This window comes from Ziziphus jujuba, chromosome 8, assembly GCF_031755915.1.
Source record: "Ziziphus jujuba cultivar Dongzao chromosome 8, ASM3175591v1".
NCBI classification, from domain to species: domain Eukaryota; kingdom Viridiplantae; phylum Streptophyta; class Magnoliopsida; order Rosales; family Rhamnaceae; genus Ziziphus; species Ziziphus jujuba.
The window spans coordinates 4,959,038-4,980,966 of NC_083386.1; the positions used below are offsets into that span (position 1 = coordinate 4,959,038).

Here is a 21,929-nt window from a genome sequence, read left to right on the forward strand (position 1 = left end):
AAGAAAAAAAATTCACTCCTACAATATAAATACATATAATATAACATATATATGGTTTTGCAATAGAAGGCGTGTATAAAACACGTTTGCATTAAATTACATGTAATCTATAGTACATATTCCATGGTTTAAGTGCATGTGCTTTATATAGTGTTTTATACCAAAATTATTTATATATTTATATGAATCAAAATCCTTGCCTATTTTTATTATTTTATTCTTGTTTGTCACCCACAAAAGTAATGAGCAAAAAAAAAAAAAAAAAAAAGACATAATTAAGGCAAAAATACAGGAATAAAAATGTGAAGAGGATCTAGCCCCAAGAATACATAAATTATATAAGGCAAATAAATCATATATTCATTATGATTAAGCGAGCGAAAAAGGAAAGAAAAACACTTTAGTATATAGCTAATTACCTTGTCATGGAACAGAGATGTCATCGTGGTGCAATCCTTCTCTTTCAATTTGGAAACAAAAGACTTAAACATAGGGCATCTATTTATGGAAACTTCAGTTAACGGTGGAAACTCAATGAAAATTTCAGTCGAGAATGACACGAGGTTTGGAAGATTTATGAACTTGAGAAGTTTTAGTCCAGTGAATTCCACCTTATCCACCTTTCCGTTCTTACTCATTATTTCTTCAATCAACATACAATCTCTTATCTTGAGAGATTGAAGTTGTTTGAAATTCTCAGCTACAGCTGATGAAAATAGATTCTTCAAAAACCCACACCCTCTCACATGCAAACTTGTTAACTTACTGAAAGAACGAGACTTCGGTAGAAGCTCGCCATCCCATATCTTCTCCAAATTGCATTCCGACAGTTTCAACTTCTCTAAGTTGGGAAAAGAATCAATCTGCATGGATACATAATTGGAGTAAGTTATTATTATTATTATTTTCCAGTTACCAGGACTAGAAAATCAGATCAGAATGCTACGAATTAAATTATTATATATAAGAGGAGGAGAAAAAAAATTATCAGAGATAGATTACCTTGGTGAAAAATAATGGTACTTGTGGGATTTGACTATTATCATGATCATGATGCACATGCTTATCTTGGAAGCAGGAGAATTCCAAAGCCAAAACCTTCACTTGCTTACATTTCTCCACAACTAGAGTTGTTAATGAAGGCCAACTTGAGGTATGCAATCCTGGATAGATACACACGAGATTTTCCAAATGGTCCAATATCATTTCTTCCAATCGAGGGAATACAAACTCAGGCGGTACTGATACATTAGTTCCCACAGCTTCAACAATTTGTTGTATCCCACAAAAATAAAGAGATAGTTTTCGAAATTGGGAAAGACCCTTGGCAATGGAAAGTGGAAAGATTGATTTCAGACATGGACAGCCTACAACTTCAACTTCCTCAAGGTGTTGAAATACGTCTGCATTATTGGATATCATCTTCAACTTTTTCATGTGTCCAATTTTCAAATTCTTTAAGCTGGAAAATGCAACCTGCAGTGCCAATATTGAGGAATTATAATTAAGAAAACTGATTTCCCTTTTTTTTTTTTTTTTTTAAATTTCTTATTATTATATCCTCCAAAAGAAGGGAAAAAAAAAGTCATACCACAGATAATATCATAGATAGAAAAGGGAGAAACATAATAATTAATATACGCAAATTAAACCTTAATTACCTTTTCATTGAAGAGAGATGGCAGCTTTTCATCTTCAGACTTGGAAATGAAAGTTGAAAATTCCGGGCAGTGCTCCATGTAGAGTTCAGTTAAAACTGGAAAGTCGATGTCAATTTCAGAAGAAAATGTGGTGAGGCGTTCAAGATTATAAATCCGCAGAAAATTTAGCTTAGGAAATGACATCTTTACGATGTTTTCACTATTTCTCACTATTTCTTTCATACCCTGACAATCACGTATCTCAAGGGATTTGAGTTGTACAAAACTCGTTGCCATAGCAGATGAAAATAGATATTCCAAAGAATTGCAGAGTTCTATGAGCAATTTTGTTAAGTTGTGAAAAGAAGCAGAGCTTGGTAGAATCTGATCATCCCATATTCTTGTTAAATCATGGCATTCGGACACTTCCAATTCAACTTCCAATTCATCCAAAACGGGGAGAAAAACCAACTGCACACACAATTAATTATTGTCAATCGAACAATTGATCCATATTAAGGGTGTTCCATACATTGATCTTCTCGCCAATGATATTGATTAATCATTTATGATCATTGGAATGGCCTAATCCAACAATGTATCAAGGATGACAAATTAAAAATCTAAAATCCATAATTGAATTTAAATTTTATATACCTGTATTAGAGATTATTTTCATTAATAGTTAAGATGATTTATGATTTCACCACCCTCCCCAAAAATCTAAGCTAATGAGAGAAATAAGTCATCATTTCATTTATATTTCCTTAACAAATGGTAAAAAAAATAAAATAAAAAATAAAAAATAATTGGTATGCAATGTCCCCGGTCCGTTCCATTATATTCTCTCGAAGAGGCTTTACTACTATTATTTTTTTTAATTAATTAATTGTTTCATTTTTTCCACCTAGATGTCATATATCCAACTTCTATCTTCACAAAGAGAATAAGGAATTAAAATAGGATGTAACAATGTCAACATTCTGATGTCACATCACATTGAAGAAACTTTTAATTAACCCTATAAACCATGCATGTCTGACTTTCAATCACCATATATGCAGAAAGTCAATTTATTATTTTAAAAGACATGGTTTTATATGTGGCTGGGTGGCCACGATGTGTGCAAATGAATGCTGAAGTAGTAATTACTTGAAAACTAAAATTGATAAATATTCATGAAGTTAAAACACAATAAATACCTTCCCACTAAGCAGAGTCTTCAAAAACCCACACCCTCTCACACGCAAACTTGTTAACTTACTGAAAGAACGAGACTTTGGTAGAAGCTCGCCATCCCATATCTTCTCCAAATTGCATTCCGATAGTACCAACTGCTTTAAGTTGGGAAAAGAATCAATCTGCATGGATACATAATTGGAGTAAGTTATTATTATTATTATTTTCCAGTTACCAGGACTAGAAAATCAGATCAGAATGCTACGAATTAAATTATTATATATAAGAGGAGGAGAAAAAAAATTATCAGAGATAGATTACCTTGGTGAAAAATAATGGTACTTGTGGGATTTGACTATTATCATGATCATGATGCACATGCTTATCTTGGAAGCAGGAGAATTCCAAAGCCAAAACCTTCACTTGCTTACATTTCTCCACAACTAGAGTTGTTAATGAAGGCCAACTTGAGGTATGCAATCCTGGATAGATACACACGAGATTTTCCAAACGGTCCAATACAATTTCTTCCAATCGAGGGAATACAAACTCAGGCGGTACTGATACAGTAGTTCCCACAGCTTCAACAATTTGTTGTATCCCACAAGAAGTAAGATTTAGTTCTCGAAGTTTGTAAAGACCTTTGGCAATGGAAAATGGAAAGATTGATTTCAGACTTGGACAGGACCAAACTTGAACTTGCTCAAGGTGTGTGAAGGTAATGTTTCCTTGAGGATCTTTACCCCACACATACCTCAAGTTTGGTAAATCAGAGAGACTCAAATGAATCAACTGTGCTGATATTCTGTCGTGCGTAATTTCTTCAAAACTTGATGCTTGGATTTCAAATACCTCTTCTACCTTTGCACATCTGTCTATGTGCAACCTTCTTAGACTGGCGAGTGCTCTTTGCGTACGGGATCCGAATATCTTCATTACATTGTCACATTGATAAATTCTTAACTCCTTCAATTTATGAAATACATCTGCGTTATTGGCTATCATCTTCAACTTATTCATGGCTGTAATTTCCAAATTCTTTAAGCTGGGGAATGCAACCTGCAGTGCCAATGTTGAGGAATTATAATTAAGAAAATTGGTTTTCTTTTTTTTTTTTATTTTTTATTATTATATCCTCCAAAAGAATAAAAAAAAGAAAAGAAGGTCATACCACAGATAATATCATAGACAGAAAAAAGGAGAAACATAAAAATTAATATGCAGAAATTAAACCTTAACTACCTTTTCGTTGAAGAGAGATGGCAGCTTTTCATCTTCAGACTTGGAAATGAAAGTCGAAAATTCCAGGCAGTACTCCATGCAGAGTTTAGTTAAAACTGGAAAGTCAATGTCAATTTCAGAGGAGAATGTTGTGAGGCTTTCAAGATTTTCAATCCGCAGAAAATTTAGCTTAGGAAATGACATCTTTACGATGTTTTCACTATTTCTCACTATTTCTTTCATGCCCTGACAATCACGTATCACAAGGGATTTGAGTTGTACAAAACTCGTTGCCATAGCAGACGAAAATAGATATTCCAAAGAATTGCAGAATTCTACGAGCAATTTTGTTAAGTTGTGAAAAGAAGCAGAGCTTGGTAGAATCTGATCATCCCATATTCTTGTTAAATCATGGCATTTGGACACTTCCAATTCATCCAAAACGGGGAGAAAAACCAGCTGCACACACAATTAATTATTGTCAATCGAACAATTGATCCATATTAAGGGTGTTCCATACATTGATCTTCTCGCCAATGATGTTGATTAATCATATATGACCATTGAAATGCCCTAATCCAACCGTGTATGAAAAATGATAGATTAAAAATCTAAAATCCATAATTGAATTTAAATTTTATATATCTGTGTTAGATATTATTTTCATTAATAGTTGAGATAATTTATGATTTCAACACTCTTGCAAAAAATTTAAGCTAATGAGAGAAATAAATCATCATTTCATTTATATTTCCTTAACAAATTGTGAAAACTAAAAAATAAAAATAACAATTGGTATGCAATGTCCCCGGTAATAAGGAAACTATTTCAAATATTTCAGCAAACAAGGCAACTATTACATATAAAGAACGTGATCAAGAACACAAGAAAAGCATCAGTGGTCCAGTCAAAGTAATTGTTACAGATAAAGAACGTGATCAAGCATACAAGGAAAGCAGTAGTGATCCAGCCAAAAGAATATCAATGATCAAGTCAAAAAAGGACAGCATCATAAATTAGAAATTATTTATTTCCTCATTTAAGAAAGCCAACATCATATCAGACCTATGAGACCTAAATAGCCACCATTCGGTCAACTTTCAATATTAGAAATTATTTATTTCCTCATTTACTTTTCTTTCCTTATCACATTGTAAACATTAGTCTTTTAACTCTCGTATAAAAGGATACCTCGGCATGCATGAATGACAAGACAACAAAAATATTCAATTTGCATTCAAAACATCTTTACCCTGCCCGTTCCATTACATTCATTTCTTAAATATTTGATTTCAAACAGGCTTTACTACTACTTTTATTTTTTTTTTAAATTAATTACTCGAACTTGTTTCATTTTTTTTCCCCCCAGATGTCATATATCCAACTTCTATCTTTCTTCACAAAGAGAATACGGAATCAAAATAGGAAGTAAAAATGTCAATATTCCGATGTCACATCACATTGAAGAAACTTTTAATTAACCCCATAAACCATGCATGTCTGACTTTCAATCACTATATATGCAGAAAGTCAATTTATTATTTTAAAAGACATGGTTTTATATGTGGCTGGATGGCCACGATGTGTGCAAATGAATGCTGAAGTAATAGTTACTTGAACACTAAAACTGATAAATATTCACGAAGTTAAAACACAATACGTACCTTCCCACTGAGCAGAGTCTTTACAGAATTATCTACATCCATTGGTTGCTTCCCCTTTTCAGACCTTTGAATTTTCTTCAATTTAGAGCAGAAACTTTTAAGCCTTGGAACATTTTTCAACTTCAAGGAGCGTAATTGAGGAAAGTCGCCAATAACTTCCTTTCTCATGTCTTCTTCTTCTTCATGGTCAGAAACTATCTCCTCCATCATGCCGCAATAATTTATTTCGATTTCCTCGAGCTTACTCATGGAGAATGGCAGAAGATTCTTCAGCATGTTACAACCGCTTACCTTTATAATTCTCAATCTTTTAAATGATTCTTTTGTGAGTTCCTTATCACATATCTTCTCCAGATTTTCCAAATTGTCAAGCTGCAATGTTTCCAAGCTGCCAAACACGCTACAAGGATGAATTTGCTCCGTCGACTTAACCAAGAACTGGATTGTCCGATTGTTTTTCAATTTAAAGTGCTTTAGATCTTGAAAACCATCTTTGTCTAATTCATAGACAACATTATGCGCACCTTGCAATCCATTTAAAGACAACCTTTGAGTGCTCACCAACAACCTTTCAAGACCATAGTCATCTAATAGTTTGTTTTCATCAAGCCTGAGTTCCAAACATCTTGAAGAATAATCAATGGGCGAGTCAGTCAGTCGACATCCGATAGAAATCTCATATTGTTTCAATTCTATGGATCTGAATAAGTCTTTCGGCAGCACCTTGATGTCAACTATTTCTAAATGTAAAGTGGTCAGCCGTTTTAAAAGTTTTAGCTCATCAAGACTGGCATTTCTTTGGTCCCCGTTGACTCCTTGACCATCCCAATCCTCAAAGCTGTTCACCACGTACAACTCTTCTAATGATTTCAAATTTGATATGATTTCGGGTTGAATGATTACAAGTTGAGCGCATCCACTCAAATCTAACATGCGTAAAAAAGGAAGTTTTCCGACTTCTCTTGGTAATTCCTTGATACCACACCTTGAAAGATCAAGAATTTCCAAGTTTTTGATCTCTCCAATCAAAGATATGCCTTCCACATTCTGGCAACGCAAAATCAATGCACGGAGATTTCCCAGAGAACATAAAGACGAAGGCAATTTTATTAAACGTTCATCAGAACACAGCCATAGAACTCTAAGATTTTTTGTGATTTCAAAAAATTTATCTGGGATTTGGGAAGCTTCGCTTTCCAGAATTAACTCAAGCTGTTCATATTCCAACCCTTCACGAAGTAGCTCGGCCACAGAACTATCAACAGACACGATCGCCTTTGATTTTTCAAGAGCTTCAGTTTCAAGGCATCTTATCTCAGAATCATCTGCAAAACAATAGATATGACTTTTTCTTGCAATTGATATGGCAACGTCACGAATGATATCGTGCATTTTAACCGTATGGTGTTCATCACCATCCAACAACAGTGCACGATCTTTTAGTTCATCGATCAAACTGTGCACTTGAACTCTAGCCTCTTGCAATTCATGTATCTGTTTGAATATCCCCCAGCCCATACCAACTCTTATCAAAGCCTCTATTGGTATGCTTGCATCTTCTTCGAACAAACTACAAAGCAAAAGTAGTAACTTTGCTTCGTTCTTGTGTACAAAATTATAACATAATTCGATACTCTTGAACACTTTTTCATTCACTTCACTATTGATATCTGATAGGTTTGAGTTCTTCAGTTGGTTCAAGACAGCCTGCCAAAAATACCGTCTTTGATCTTTCAATGCACATGCAATTGTTTCAATGGTAATTGGAAGACGTGCACATTCTTCAACAATATCATTTACCAGATCTTCACATTCTGAGAACTTTTCAACCGTTTGAGCCACTAAAGCCCTGAACCAGTTCAATGCTTCAGCCTCCTCTAGAAGTCCAACTTTGAAAATCTTATCAACACGCATATCAGTTAGCAACACTCGTTCGAATCTTGACGTAAACAATATCTTACATCCTATCTGATCACCGTCAACAACTATTCCAACATCTTTAAGGTTGAGTTCTTTCCAAACATCATCTAGAATTATCAACATCTTTTCCTGCGGCAATCTATTTCGCAGCAGAAGTGCCCTTTCAGGTATGGTTTCCTTATCAAGTTGTAGCTCTAGCCTTTCTGCAATTGCTTTTTGAATGTTTTTCACATCTGGAGTATTTGAAACAGGAACCAGAACGGCTTCAGTGAACAATTTCATCTCCAAGGCCCTTGTTGAAACTTCTTTAACAAGCGTGGTTTTGCCTGCACCTGGCATGCCATGCACCCCAATCATTCTGGTTTTGCCATCTCCCAACGCCTCCAATATTCCATCCACAGTTTCATTTCTTGAGTCGAAGTTTATGTAATCTTTGTTTGTAAAATCATTTTGGAGATGCGGACGGTAAGAAATCTTTTCACAGTTGACCTTGCCTTTGATTTTAACAACAGACACGCACATCTTCTTGGCTTTCTTACTTAGTCGATACCGTGGCACCAAATTCAGAAGCAACAACCCTTTGAAAGTACAGCACCCTGTATTTGCATGGTTTTCATCTTCTAAAATCTCTTTGGCTTGTTTACTTATCTCTTCTGCATCCTTTTGCCAGTTCTTGGTAATTTCAAAAATTGCATGACCTTTTCTTGTGGCATCATCCACCAACTCCTTCATCCTCTGTTCTTCAAGACCCAAATTGTGAGTTTCTGTTTTCAGGTTGCTTATGTTGCTTTTGTATTGGAAGATATAACCCAACTGACGACCAATCGCTCCGACCGTGCAATCAGCAATTTTTTCAGCAATTGCAGCGATACCGATCTCAGCAATACAGCTCATATTTGCCTTAAATATGATTCAACAAAATACGCGATTATGATTAAGATTTCTACCCAAAAGTGTAATGATATTATAATAATAATAATAATAAGGAGATACTAGATAATAATAATAACAAGGACGAGAAGTAAAGCACGTACCAGCAGTACAATCTTCTGTGATATATATTGATTGGGAGCTTCACAAGCAAAGTAATCCGAATCTTTTTATTTTTTATTTTTTATTTTTTTTGGATTTTCAATATAAAAGGAAAAAAAAATCAATCTGAGTAGAATCCAAAATAATTAAAAAAGAAAAAAAAATCGAATCAAATGACAAAAAGGCAAGCCAAGAAATCCACTGCAGAAAGAACAGACAAATAGAAATATACAAGGAAACAGAGTGAGAGCTCTTCCTTTTGATGCCAAACAAAAAAGAAAACTACAATCTTTTTTCTTTTTTTTTTTTAAATTTTAATTTTTTAGATGGTGAAGCAAATAAGAGAGACGCTTAAAAGCTCAAAGATGGTGACAAGGAGAAGTGAAATCAAACAGCACAAAAGCAAAACCAAGAGATCCAACGGTGTTTACTTTACAATCACTGCAGAAATGAGAACAAAAGAAGATATACAGTTAGGAAACCAAAAAGTTCATAATTCTCTTCAGTAAAACAACGAGATAATGTTTATCAGAAATTGAGAGGATTTAGTACTAGACTAATGAATTCCATCATGGGAAAAGGATAATAAACGAACTGTTGAATGTATGTATATATATGTATATATAAAATACTCTGACAAAAATTACCCCAAAAAAAAAAAAAAATGAAAAGCATACCTTGATGTAGTTTGCTGTGTTTCTTTCAACTTCTGAAGGCAAAAGGAGATCAATTCTGCGTCAATAGCAAATGTCAACGATGACCAGCACAAATGGAATCTTGAGTGGGGAAGATTTCAGGTTGAGGGATATAATAATTAATTCAATAGCAAAACTAAAAGATCAAAACCTCTAAACTATCAAATAGGATATATATATATATATATATATATTCAAAATATTGACACAATGGTACATACAGGGGTATTGATAATATAATATGTATAATATTGACTCAACTTCTAATTGCGTAAGTTGTTAGGATAAATATAATTCAACATGTTACTAAAACTAAATATTTTTGTAATCTCAGGTTCAAAATGAGCCTTAGAAAACTAGAAATACATTTGAAAGGAAAGTGTTAAGATGACCTACATATGAAAGAGAATAGAGCGTTAAGGTGATATAAAATATATGATAATATACTTTTTAATGGCTTAAGCTTTTGAGTAGAAATGATAATTCAACATGTTTTCCAACTTGCTTGATCATTGTGTTTCAATCACTCAATAATCAAATACATATATATATATATATATATATATATATATTTAAATTGAAGTTGGGGATTCATTATAAATAATTATTACATAACTCACTATTAACTTTTAACCAAAATAAAAAATACATAACACAATATTGAATATGTTTTTAGAGTGCTAACTTTGTCCCTTATTTTTCTTTTTCAGTAAAAAACATTTATCTAACAACTAACATGATTAATTAATAGAATTAAATATTAATAATTATTACATAACTCCCAATTAATTTTTAACCAAAAATAAAAAATATAAAAATACAATATTGTATACGTGTTTAGCATGTTAACTTTGTCCCTTATTTTTCTTTTTCAGTAAAGAACATTTATCTAAAAACTAACATGATTAATTAATAGAATTAAATATTATTTAATGCTTGTTGGCGTCATCTTTACTGGTAATAATTAAAATTATTAGGGAGAGAATAAAACTCAAATTTTCAACCAAAAATTAAGTTGTTAAGTTATATTGGCTCAATTAGTATGCTTCTGTATTCATAAGATCGTAGATTCAAAGTATGTTGTGATAAAATAAACAAATAAACTAATTAAAAATTAGGTTGATTATCATCATCATCATCTTTACTTTTTTTTTTTTTTCTTTTTTCATTTTTTGGATGTTCATCATCTGTACTTAAAAATCGAATTACTTTAATTTCGTGAATATATAAAGGAAGTCCAAACTCTTACCAAAACATAGTGTGCTTTTCTCATGATGACTTTTATCTATGGCATACCTTGCTGTGTTTTCAATGTCAAAAGGCAAAGGAGAGCTAGATGGAGAACCGATAAGAGTGTGGAGGCATTAAGATCTTGAGTATATACTATTCGTGGTTGGCAGCTAGCTTTTCTAATTGAAAGGAACTCGCGATAATCACGGTTCATATTCCTTTCTCAGCTGACTCACGGATCACTACTTAATTTTTTAATACTTATGCAATTTTTTATCAGTACTTTTGCTCCAACTAAAACGCATTAAGTTATTATATAAATAATTCTTGTGACTACAATTCAATCAATATATCAAACTTTTATATTAAATAGGTGTGAACATATAATTTTTCCAAATAATTTCATATATTTGGAAGAGGAACCTCTATACCAGGCCAAACCTACAAATTGTCGAGGCACCATTAATTAGTACTATATCCTAAAGTTGCTTTTACATCTCCCATGAAACCTTAGAATTTCTTACTGCTAATTGATGGCTTTATTGTTCCGTATTTCTTACTGCTAATTGATGGCTCTATTGTTCCTTTTCCATCGTGAAGCAAAAGCAAGTTTTAAAATTTTTTTAAATTTTTTTTTTAGTTTTTGGCTTTTAAATAGTAAGAAAATGAAGAACATTCTTGAATATAGCAAAAGCCACCAGGGCTTGATTCGCTACTCAAAACAATTTACCTAGCAAAAAAATGTTTCCAAGTTTCTAGCTTGGACAAACTGCTTTTTCAGAGGAAAATAGAGAATACCAAAACTGATTATTGATTTTTTGCAATAAGAATCAAAAGATTTGTTTCTATAAATATAATTAGAAGCAACAGATAGCGGTGCCTGGTTAAATCAAAGCTTCTCACATATAAAAAGTGAACTCTATATACTTCACCAAGAAAATTCCCAAGCATAAGCATGGCCAAAGAATCAAAAAATAATACTGGGAATTCCACAGAATTTGTCCAAGCACAACACTGTGAAGAAGTACCAAGCATATTGTCACGGGCCTAACTTTTCCAACACTCCCGTGCGGCACTTAGCACCTCCCTTGCTAAGTAAGCCTTGCTCACAAGCTATGAAAATGCGGAAGCTAAGAGTGAGAGAGTAGGAAGTAGGAGAGTTTGAGAGAATGTGGAGAATACTTGTATTGCTAGAATACTTGATTCTTGGATATGCTTGGATTCTTGGATATGATACAAATGAGAGTCCAACCCCTTTATATAGAGGGCTTGGCATGTAGGAAAGTTCTAGATATGTACACATGTCACCTATCTAGTTATGGTTCTAGATTATTCTAGGGTTTTGTACAAGATATTTACATGGAGTATTCTAGAGAGATTCCAATCTATATTAGTCTAGGTTTCTCTTGAATCTTCTAGAATATTCCGGGCTTCTCTTGATTCTTCATGGAGAGTGTAGAGTCTTCCGGTTAAACCTCAAGGGTTTTACTCCTTTTCCGCGGGACGTGACACTCTCCCCCACCTAAACTCGCGACGCCCTCGTCGCGCCTTCTTCCTTGCCCGCCGAATGTGATCTTTGAGTTGGCGTTGTGTATCTTCGTACTCCCCACTTACTTCACCATCCGGCAGGTCCTTCCCCTTCACCAAGCATTTGGTGTAGTTGGGCATACCTCTATGTTGATCGACTCGATCCGCAGGTGTGGCTTCAACACTCTTGGCGGGTGAAGTCACTATCCTCGAGGATGCCCTTTTTGACTTACCTTTCGCTAGGGCCTCCGTGCCCCCTTTCCTTACAATGGGAAGTGACTCTTCATAGCGTCGTGCCTTCCCGTCATGCACCTCGTTTTGTTGAGGTGATGGTTTGGCTAAGTTCCCTTCCTTAGCCTCTACGTGCTTTCTCTTGTCGTCTCCACGACTTGAAGCCAATGCACGCAAGCTCCCTTGGTGCAACTCCTTTGGCACATCTTGTACCTTAAGAGGTGTCTTGGCATGGCTTGGGACATCCTCACTAGGCTTTTGGGCAGCAACCAAGTTGATTTGCTCCTCCCTCTCAACTTGCAGAGCCGACAAAACCTTGGCCTCCCGCTTGCTAGCTTGTTCCGTAGGCACCATGCACGTTGTTCCCCCATCCATGATGCATAACTTGTTTGCAAATGGGAGTGGGAAAGCCTTTACTTGGTTGAAGAAGTCCATACCAAGGACAACCTTGTAGTCATCCATGGACACAACCGTTAGGTTCAATTGGCCTTCCCAATCGCCGATGGTGGTTTTTACACCCCGAGCAACTCCTTGGAGCGGCTTTGCATCCGAATTCACCGCCTTTACGGAGCCCCTTTCTTTGGTTGCCTCGATCCCAAGCCTTTGTGCCTCCTCCGCCGATAGGAAATTATGTGAGGCACCCATGTCCACCAACGCCTTGGTGGGCACTCCATTGAGTTTTGCCCCCACAAACATTAGGCCACCCTTTTTTGTTTCCTTAGGAGCAGCCTTGATGGCATTCAACAACTGTAAGGAACCTATACTAGTTCCTTCCTCTTGCTTCTCCTCGTATTGGGTAGTCATGGCATTCAAAGCCTTCCTCTTCGGACAGTCCCTAACCCAATGCGGTCCATCACATAGGAAACAAGAGTTTTTGGGTTTGGAAGCATCCTTACCTTCTCTAGGCGGCTTCCACCTTGAGCTTTTTGGCTTATGTGCACTTTCTTCCCTTTCATCCTCTTTGGACCTACTAGGTTCTCCCCCACCTTTTCCACGGTTGTCCTTCCATTCCTTTGGCTTTGGAGAGTCTCTTTGGTTGGAGTAGTCGATAAAGCCTTCGGCATACGCAATGGCACTAGCCAAATCTTGTACTCCACGCCTCTTCAACTCCGTCTTGGCCCAAGGTTGTAGTCCATCCATGAAGTAGAAAAGGGAGTCTTTATCCGATAGGTCCGGGATCTCCAACACCAAGTTGGTGAACTCCTTGATGTATTCTCGGATATGGCCTACTTGCTTGAGTCGTCGAAGGCGACTCCTTGCCTCATCTTCGGTGTTCTCCGGATAGAATTGCCTTTTGAGATCTTTTTTAAAGTCATCGAAGGTATGGAAAGTGCACGTACCTCGCTCGATGTCGTTATGCCTCCTTCTCCACCATAACATTGCCGTGTCGCTAAGGTAGAGAGTGGCAGTCCTAATCTTTGAAGCATCGTCCACAATGCCCATTGCTTCAACTCCCTCGCATTCCTTGCCCCGGAGTAGGACTTGGGCTTTGGCACATCGATACGTGGCCCCTCGCGGATGGTGGTTGTCCCCGACGCCACCGCCCTCTTGCAAAGAGCCCAATCACCCCGCATATCCTCCATTTGGGTGCGGATGGCATCCAATTCTCTCTCCAACATTGCACGAAGGTCTGCTACCTCCCCCATGCATTGGTCGCGTGTCGCGCGGAGCTCCCTCCTTAAGGCATCATCCAGCCCATTGAGTAACTCCCTCACGGCTTGATTGATGGCAATGTCCTCCGACTCTAGCCCATCTAGGCGACCCTCCAGCGCCTCAAACCGTTCCTGTACTCGGGATGCATGTTCCTCCAAGCGCAACTCTACGCCCATCATCACATCCTTGGACTTGGACTTATGCCTCTGCTTCCCCGCATTGGGGTTGCGTTGCTCTTCACGACCTCGCACATCTGTAGCTCCCTCCACATTGATGGTAACATCCGAGCTAGCCATCTTGCCTACTTCCACGTTACACCAACGATATGCTTGAGCAGCAATTGGCTCTGATACCAACTGTCACGGGCCTAACTTTTCCAACACTCCCGTGCGGCACTTAGCACCTCCCTTGCTAAGTAAGCCTTGCTCACAAGCTATGAAAATGCGGAAGCTAAGAGTGAGAGAGTAGGAAGTAGGAGAGTTTGAGAGAATGTGGAGAATACTTGTATTGCTAGAATACTTGATTCTTGGATATGCTTGGATTCTTGGATATGATACAAATGAGAGTCCAACCCCTTTATATAGAGGGCTTGGCATGTAGGAAAGTTCTAGATATGTACACATGTCACCTATCTAGTTATGGTTCTAGATTATTCTAGGGTTTTGTACAAGATATTTACATGGAGTATTCTAGAGAGATTCCAATCTATATTAGTCTAGGTTTCTCTTGAATCTTCTAGAATATTCCGGGCTTCTCTTGATTCTTCATGGAGAGTGTAGAGTCTTCCGGTTAAACCTCAAGGGTTTTACTCCTTTTCCGCGGGACGTGACAATATGACAAGGCTATACACAAGAAATTATTGTGACTTGTGTTGAATATTGTATTCTAGCCAAGTGAAAGCACTTTATTCAAACCTTGACCATTGCTTTTTAAATTCCACAACATGTTTTTCTTACACTTTATCATTTTTCTTTTCTCAAGTACTCACAAATAAGGATTAAGGGTGAAAAATCAGTAAAAACACAAGTAGTATTAATTAATTACTTTCCATTATGACAAACAAAATATTGAAGATGCGATAAAATCCATTCAAAACTAGTATCTCAACCTAACCGAAAAGCATTAAATTTTTTCTATGTATAAAACTAATTGACATTAGTTCGAGAAATAAACGTCTTGTCCAATACCACAAGGCAGATAACCTTTAACTCCAATATTAATATTTAATCTTCTTGATAATTTTAAGGAAAATTTCCCGTTGGATCATTAATATTTTGTAAGTGAGATATTCTGAACAAGCTTAATGTAGAAAAATGGAATAAACCTTATAATTTTAAATTTGAGTGATCATCATGTTCTGTCATCAATATATATCTGCAGTATCCAAGAACTGAAATCATGATTAAATACTCTATCAGGGTAAATATAATCAAAATATATTCCAAATATATATGTTTTTTTATTAATAATACTAATTAATAAAGTTATCCATCAAAATAATAATAATAATAATAATAAATAAATAAATAAATAAATTTGTGTAAAGCTAATTTTAATATACTTTTAGTATCAGATTATACTCTTTCAGCCAGATTTCTCGAGGGCTGGAGGTCCCAATGAGCCATCAATCTCCACAGTAACCTATTGTTGTAACACCCCGTCCCGAACCATGTCAGAATTTTTTTGCACGTTGACCGAGGTTGACTGTTGACCGTTGACTTTGACTTTGATCCAAGGGGTCAAAAGTTGACTTTTTGACCCGATTGGAATTCTAGGTTGACTAAGGTACCGTTACGAAGTACACATTGGCACGAGTTCATAGACTAGTAGCACGTTGAAAATGGAACTACGGTTTGAAAGTTATGAGCAAAACAAGTTGAGGTCCAAACTGTCCAAGGGGTGTCGGAGTTGACTTTTTATTTATGCAAAGTTAAGCTTTGACTCATGTATGGTTGTAAAGTGCTCATCGATACGAGTCTGTAGACTAGTGGCACGTTCGATTTGGACATGTGGTTTGAAAGTTATAGACCTGTAGAGTTTTTCAAATACTGTATTATTTTAATATTATTTTTGAACGTGTAATGATGTGCCACGTGTGACTTAATGAAGGTGACTATGTGTCACCATGTTGAAAAGCCACATATCAACCATGTGTAATATCATAGTATTTTATTATTATTTTAAATAATAATAATATTATTATTATTATTTAATTAATTTTAATTTATTTATTTTTTATTTTCCTTTTTCTTTTTCTTTTTCTTTTTTTCTTTTTTTTTTCTTTTCCCCACGTGGGAAAACACCTTCTCTTTTCTTTTCCTTTCCTTCCCTTCTTCTTCCCCGAGCCATCAAAAAACCAGCAGGTATTTTTCCCTCTCTCTCTCTCCTTTGACTCTCTCCCCAGCTCTCTTTGACCGGCCTTTTGCCCGATTTCAGTCGCCGGACGGCCACACGCGCCGGCCACCGGTGAAGCCTAGCTCCCCGCAACCTCAGCCTCCAATTTTCCCGGCCAGTCACCGCCGGGCGCGCCCAGATCGGGCCGGTGAAGTCAGCGGCTGCCGGTTAAGTTTTTCCGGCGATTCTCGTCGTTTCCGACCAACCCAGCCCGACCCATACTTCTATTCCACCATTTTCGACCCCTCTGAGTCCATTTCCGGGGTTAGATTGCCCAAAATCCCCACCGTTTGAGAGATCCCTCAAGTTTAAATCCGGCCGAAGCTTTCCATCCAAATTCCGGCCACCTCCAGCGGAATTGGGGTCGATGGAGACCGGATTTGTAATCCTCGTCGCTCAAGCTTCGATTCGGTATATTATTCGACTATTTTGGATAACGTTTGTGTTTGACCCCTGGGTACGGGGTATTACTTATCCGATTAAAATATTAATTTATTTGACTGTGTGTGAATTGTGTTCTAGGAGCACCGGTGAGTCATGGAATTGATCCCACGGTGGATCATGGTTTAATTGCGTGCTCCAGGTGAGTGACCCTCTTTTAATAAATATTTTGGGGTAATTAATTATATTTAATTGCTGTTAAATTGGTATCTGAAATTATGCTCATGTGGTGGAATTTAATTATAGTCAGGAAAAAATATTATTTTACATATATTTATCCGTTGGTGCTAAATGGAATTTTTGGGTTATTAAGAAATTCCCGATTTTTATTATTGTGGTTAAATGATATTTATTACACATGAGCAAGTATTTTCAGTAATTCGTTGTGTTTGGATTTTATATTATTTTTGGGCATAATTGGTTTGAATATTTTAAGAAAATTATTTGTTCAAATTGGTGGTTTAATTTTCATAATTATGCCCGTGGTATATTATTTGTTGAACCGCGTGTTGCAAGGAAAATTATTTTTATCCGTTATCGATGTTTTCGTACCGATTTGTTGAATGAAAATATGTGGGATGGTAAGTGTGAAAATTTGGTATATTTCCCACGGTAATTTTGGAAAAGGGTACGGTTGGTTTAATAATTATTTTAAACGCATTCACACAGTATTGGTGTTCTGGTATATATATATGTGGTTCAGCGCGCAAGTATTATTATTTCTCCCGTGAGTTACCATTGGACCGTGGGCAGGCAAGTCCTATATAGTATACACAGCCGCCCCCCTCCTTGGCCGGGATGATGGTTTCAGCAGCGGTACTGTCGGGACGCCGAAGTGCCGTTTTCAAATTTCTCTCTTTAATCTCCCCGCCAGTCGGTGCTCAGGACGCTGGGTATCGGAGGGCATCACTGGTATATGGTGTGGTGCGTCAAGTACAATTTTTCGGATAGAAATTTCAAACCCAAAGAGTACAAAATTATTTATTATAATTTATTGCAGTTTATTTATATTTGGGGTATTTACTTATTTATTTGTTGTTTATTAAATTATTTAGTCCCTTGGTTTTCGGGAAGTACGAATATCGGGTTTTGTGAAAATGTTTTAAAAGGGGAACATTTCCAACGGAGTGAATAGTGAGGGTTTTGAGAGAAATTGTTACCTCAATTGTTTATTTATTTATTTATTTAATTGTTCGGTATTGGTTAATTAAATCCCTTTATTTGGTATATTATTAATATTAAAGGTGTACAATAGATAGGGTCACTCACTGAGATGATTAGCATCTCACGTTTTTAAATTCCATTCCCCTAAGTCCAGGTTGAGAGATGTTGATTGTTCGGGGCGAGCCCGACGTCTCAGCTTGTTCCCGAAAGTCCAAGAAGTATTTCTTCCCTTTTTCCTCTTCATCTTGTATTGTTTTCATATCTGTCATTGTATAAATTCCATATTTATTTGTATAATGCTTTGTATACTGTATTGGACATGTAGTTGTTCGTTATGCACTGAGTTGCTGTTATATTTTGAAGTGCTGAAATTTGTAGAATTAAATTGTAGTATTGTGGGAGAAATAAGGGGATGTTTATAGAAGTGTATTTTCAGTGCAGGTAATTTTCCGTTGGAAGGTTCGGTGGTATTTTCCTGAGATCAGGACTTGTCTAGGGTTCCGGGGAGAAATTCTGGACGGGTCCTGACAATGGTTTGACAAGATAAAAAAAAAAAAATGATAGATAAACCATGAATTGTTCTTAAAAAAAAATTTATAACCCATGAACCCCCCCCCCCCCCCGGCCCAAAAATAAAAGGAAAAAAATATAAAAACTAATGGTTATAATATATGTAGTTTCTGCGTAAAAAAAAATAAAATTAAAAAAAAAAGGGGACTCTTTCACCAACTAAAATATAAGATTAAAGCTTTGAGGTAAACCTCTTCATAATTGTAGGACCTATTTGCTTCCCTTTTGAAAAAGTCCATTTTCTTTGACTTTTCCAAAAAGGCCATAGCATAAGGCAGAAATTTCACATAAAAATTAAAGGTCATTCTTCCTCAGTTTCCAATTGTACAATTCAAAAACCAACATCTCATTCTTTTTAGTAAACATCTCCAACTGGATAAAAAGTAGTGGTTAATATCCATTTGATCATAAACTATATTAAAGTCAGCTAAGAATTTAAGATTCATATTCAAATATATTGAATAATACAATAATATGTGTAAAAGAAATAGTGTGAGTAAAAATTAAAAATTGAAATTTCAAAAACTTTAAAAAAAAAAAAATCTATTTTCTATATATATATATATATATATATTTTTTTTTCAAAAAAAAGACATCACTGCAATCTTTACCTTTACGTGTTTTAACGTTGCCAGCTTACTTTTTGACTTTTCCTTGCTCCCTATAACTTTTTCCGCACGCCGTGCCTTCTGTCACGGTTGGGGCATTTCATCAAACACTTGGTGAGCATTCTCTCCATTTTGGGCCTTATAATCCATTTTGGGCCTTACAATGGGTCAAGCACCTAGCGTAGTGTAGAATTCTCTAGAACATTATGGAGAACTCTAGGTCAAGCCATGTACATATCCATTTCTAGATGTTTCTTTAGATATTTTTGTAAAGGAGGTGGGAAGGATCTAGACACCCATTCTCCACCGTAGGATTAAAGCAATTATAGCCGTAGGATTAGACTTTGTATGCCTATAAATAGGTGGAGGTCTCATTTGGCCAAACCATCCAAGAAAATCCAAGAATCCAAGAATCCAAGCATCCAAGAATCCAAGCTACAATTGTAAAGCTCTCTTCTAAGCAATATACTTTCATTCTCCCAAACTCTCTTTGTGCTCTAGCTTTCTTTGCTTAGCTTTCTCTTTTTGTGAGCAAAAGGCTTACTTAGTTGCAACAAAGGGTCGGAATAGCAACTAAGGCCGCACGGCTTGAAGGGTAAACAAACAAGTCCGTGACAAGTGGTATCAGAGCCAAGGTTAAAGCTAGCATTTAGAGCACAATGTCTTCATCAGAGGTTGTGATTGAAGAAGCAAGGGGAAGGGAGGTCATCCCCGAAGCTGCAAGGAAGGGACGTGGGCGTTCAAAGTCGAAGGACGTTCTCACCGCCATGGAGACCAAGGTGGTCAAGATGGAGTTGGCTGTTGCCGATATGTTGGAGCGGCTTGATCAGGTGGAGCAAGGCATGGAGGAGCTCGATGGTCGTGTGGGTGACCAAGTGGGAGAGCTTAGAGGTACCATGCAATACACCAACGAGGCCAACACCGAGGCGTGGCGTCATGAAAGCCAAGCTTTCCAAACAAAGGTAATTGAAACCTTGTCCCTTATGCAAGCTCAATTAGATGAGTTTAAGAAGAGTTTAGAGGAGACACGTGAGGATTGGGCGTTATGCAAGAGAGCTGCAACTAGTGGCACCGTCACTACCCAACAAATAGTCTCTACTCCAAGGGTAGATGCTCCCAAGCCCAAGGAGTTTAGTGGGAGAAGGGATGCAAAGGAGTTGGACAACTACATGTGGCATATGGAACGGTACTTCGAGGCATTGGATTTCCAAGACGAGAAGCAAAAGGTAAACACCGCTACCCTCTATCTTACTAATCTTGCTGCGGTATGGTGGCGTAGAAAGCATGAAGAAAAGAAGAAAGGCATATGCGCTATCAATTCTTGGGAAGATTTAAAGAGTAAATTGAAGAAGCAATTCTATCCCGAGAATGTAGTGAATGATGCTAGGAAACGCATGAAGGAGTTGAAGCACCAACGATCCATCCGTGAATATGTGGAGCAATTCTCTGGGTTGATGCTCCAAATTCCCAACATGAGTGAGGAGGATCTCCTTTTCAACTTCATGGATGGGTTGCAACCGTGGGCATACCAAGAGCTTCAACGAAGGGGAGTACAAGATATTTCCACCGCCCTCACTACGGCCGAAACGCTTGTCGAATATAGGCAAGGTGAGTCTTCCAACCCTAAGCCTAAGAATAATTATATTAAAGGTGGGGGAGCCAAGTTCCATAAAACTCCCCAAAGTAAGGAGTTTCCAAGAAGGCCACCACTACCTAACAAAGATTGGAAGAAAGGAGGCAAGCCCGAATTCAAGCCGAAGGAAAATTGCTTCTTATGTGATGGTCCCCATTGGGCTAGAGATTGTCTGAAGAGGAAGTCCTTAAGTGCCATGCTCGAGGAGAGGGAAACTCATGAGCACACACAAATGGGTTGTCTACAACTCCTCAACTCACTGAAGGCAAGACCAATCCCAACCAACAATACGAAGAACAACTCCCTAATGTACGTGGCGGCGCGTATCAACGGGAAAGATGCCCAAGTCATGGTAGACACCGGCGCATCTCACAACTTCGTAAGGAAGGAGGAGGCCATGAGGCTTGGCCTCAAACTCGACAAAGGTCAAGGGTGGTTGAAAACTGTGAATGCGGAGGCCAAACCGCTAGATGGCATGGCCCGTAATGTGGAGTTGCACCTTGGAACTTGGCAAGGTAACGTAAACTTCTCCATTGCTCCTATGGATGATTTTGATATTGTACTTGGCATGGAATTTCTTAGGCAATTCAATGTGGTCCCACTCCCTCGCTACAACACGGTGTGCATAATGGAGGGAGGCCCTTGCATGATTCCAACAATGCACAAGCCAAGTACTTCCAACCGCCTCTCCGCCATACAACTCAAGAAAGGGATAAGGAAGGGAGATGCTACATTCCTTGCTACTCTACACGAGGAAAAAGAAGTTACTCCCAAGGAGCCACCAAAGGAGATTAGCCAAGTCCTTGAAGAGTTTAAAGATGTCATGCCACCCGAACTACCTAAAAGACTTCCACCAAGGAGGGAAGTGGATCATTGCATCGACCTGGAGCCCGATGCCAAACCACCCGCAATGGCACCATATCGCATGTCTTCCCCGGAGCTAGAGGAGCTATATCCACGGCACTTTGTGAGTGCCAATCAACATGATTGGGCAAAGCTGTTAGATGTTGCCCAATTCTCATATAACTTGCAAAGGAGTGAGTCCACCAATCGAAGTCCATTCGAGTTAGCCACGGGGCAACAACCACTCACTCCACAAACACTTGTTACCAAGTATGGAGGAAGGA

General features: G+C 37.2%; 1 protein-coding gene across 3 annotated transcripts in view; it reads right to left on the minus strand.

Annotated features, from left to right (window-relative positions):
• The window catches only part of LOC107405461 (uncharacterized), an 82,848-nt gene that overhangs the window by 14,675 nt on the left and 46,244 nt on the right, over window positions 1–21,929 (minus strand). Inside the window, exons 1-9 of one of the 3 annotated variants that reach the window (XM_060819338.1) lie at window positions 9,334–9,697; window positions 8,659–8,720; window positions 5,705–8,524; window positions 4,062–4,499; window positions 3,141–3,878; window positions 2,843–3,001; window positions 1,662–2,111; window positions 1,003–1,476; window positions 420–863 (exon numbers count right to left, since the gene is read on the minus strand). In XM_060819338.1, the coding sequence (XP_060675321.1) occupies window positions 420–863; window positions 1,003–1,476; window positions 1,662–2,111; window positions 2,843–3,001; window positions 3,141–3,878; window positions 4,062–4,499; window positions 5,705–8,518 (5,517 nt within the window). In that variant the 5' untranslated portion in view covers window positions 8,519–8,524; window positions 8,659–8,720; window positions 9,334–9,697. Of the gene's footprint in view, window positions 1–419; window positions 864–1,002; window positions 1,477–1,661; window positions 2,112–2,842; window positions 3,002–3,140; window positions 3,879–4,061; window positions 4,500–5,704; window positions 8,525–8,658; window positions 8,721–9,333; window positions 9,698–21,929 lie in introns of those variants that run through there. The other 2 variants (XM_060819340.1, XM_060819339.1) reach the window with 2 other exon arrangements.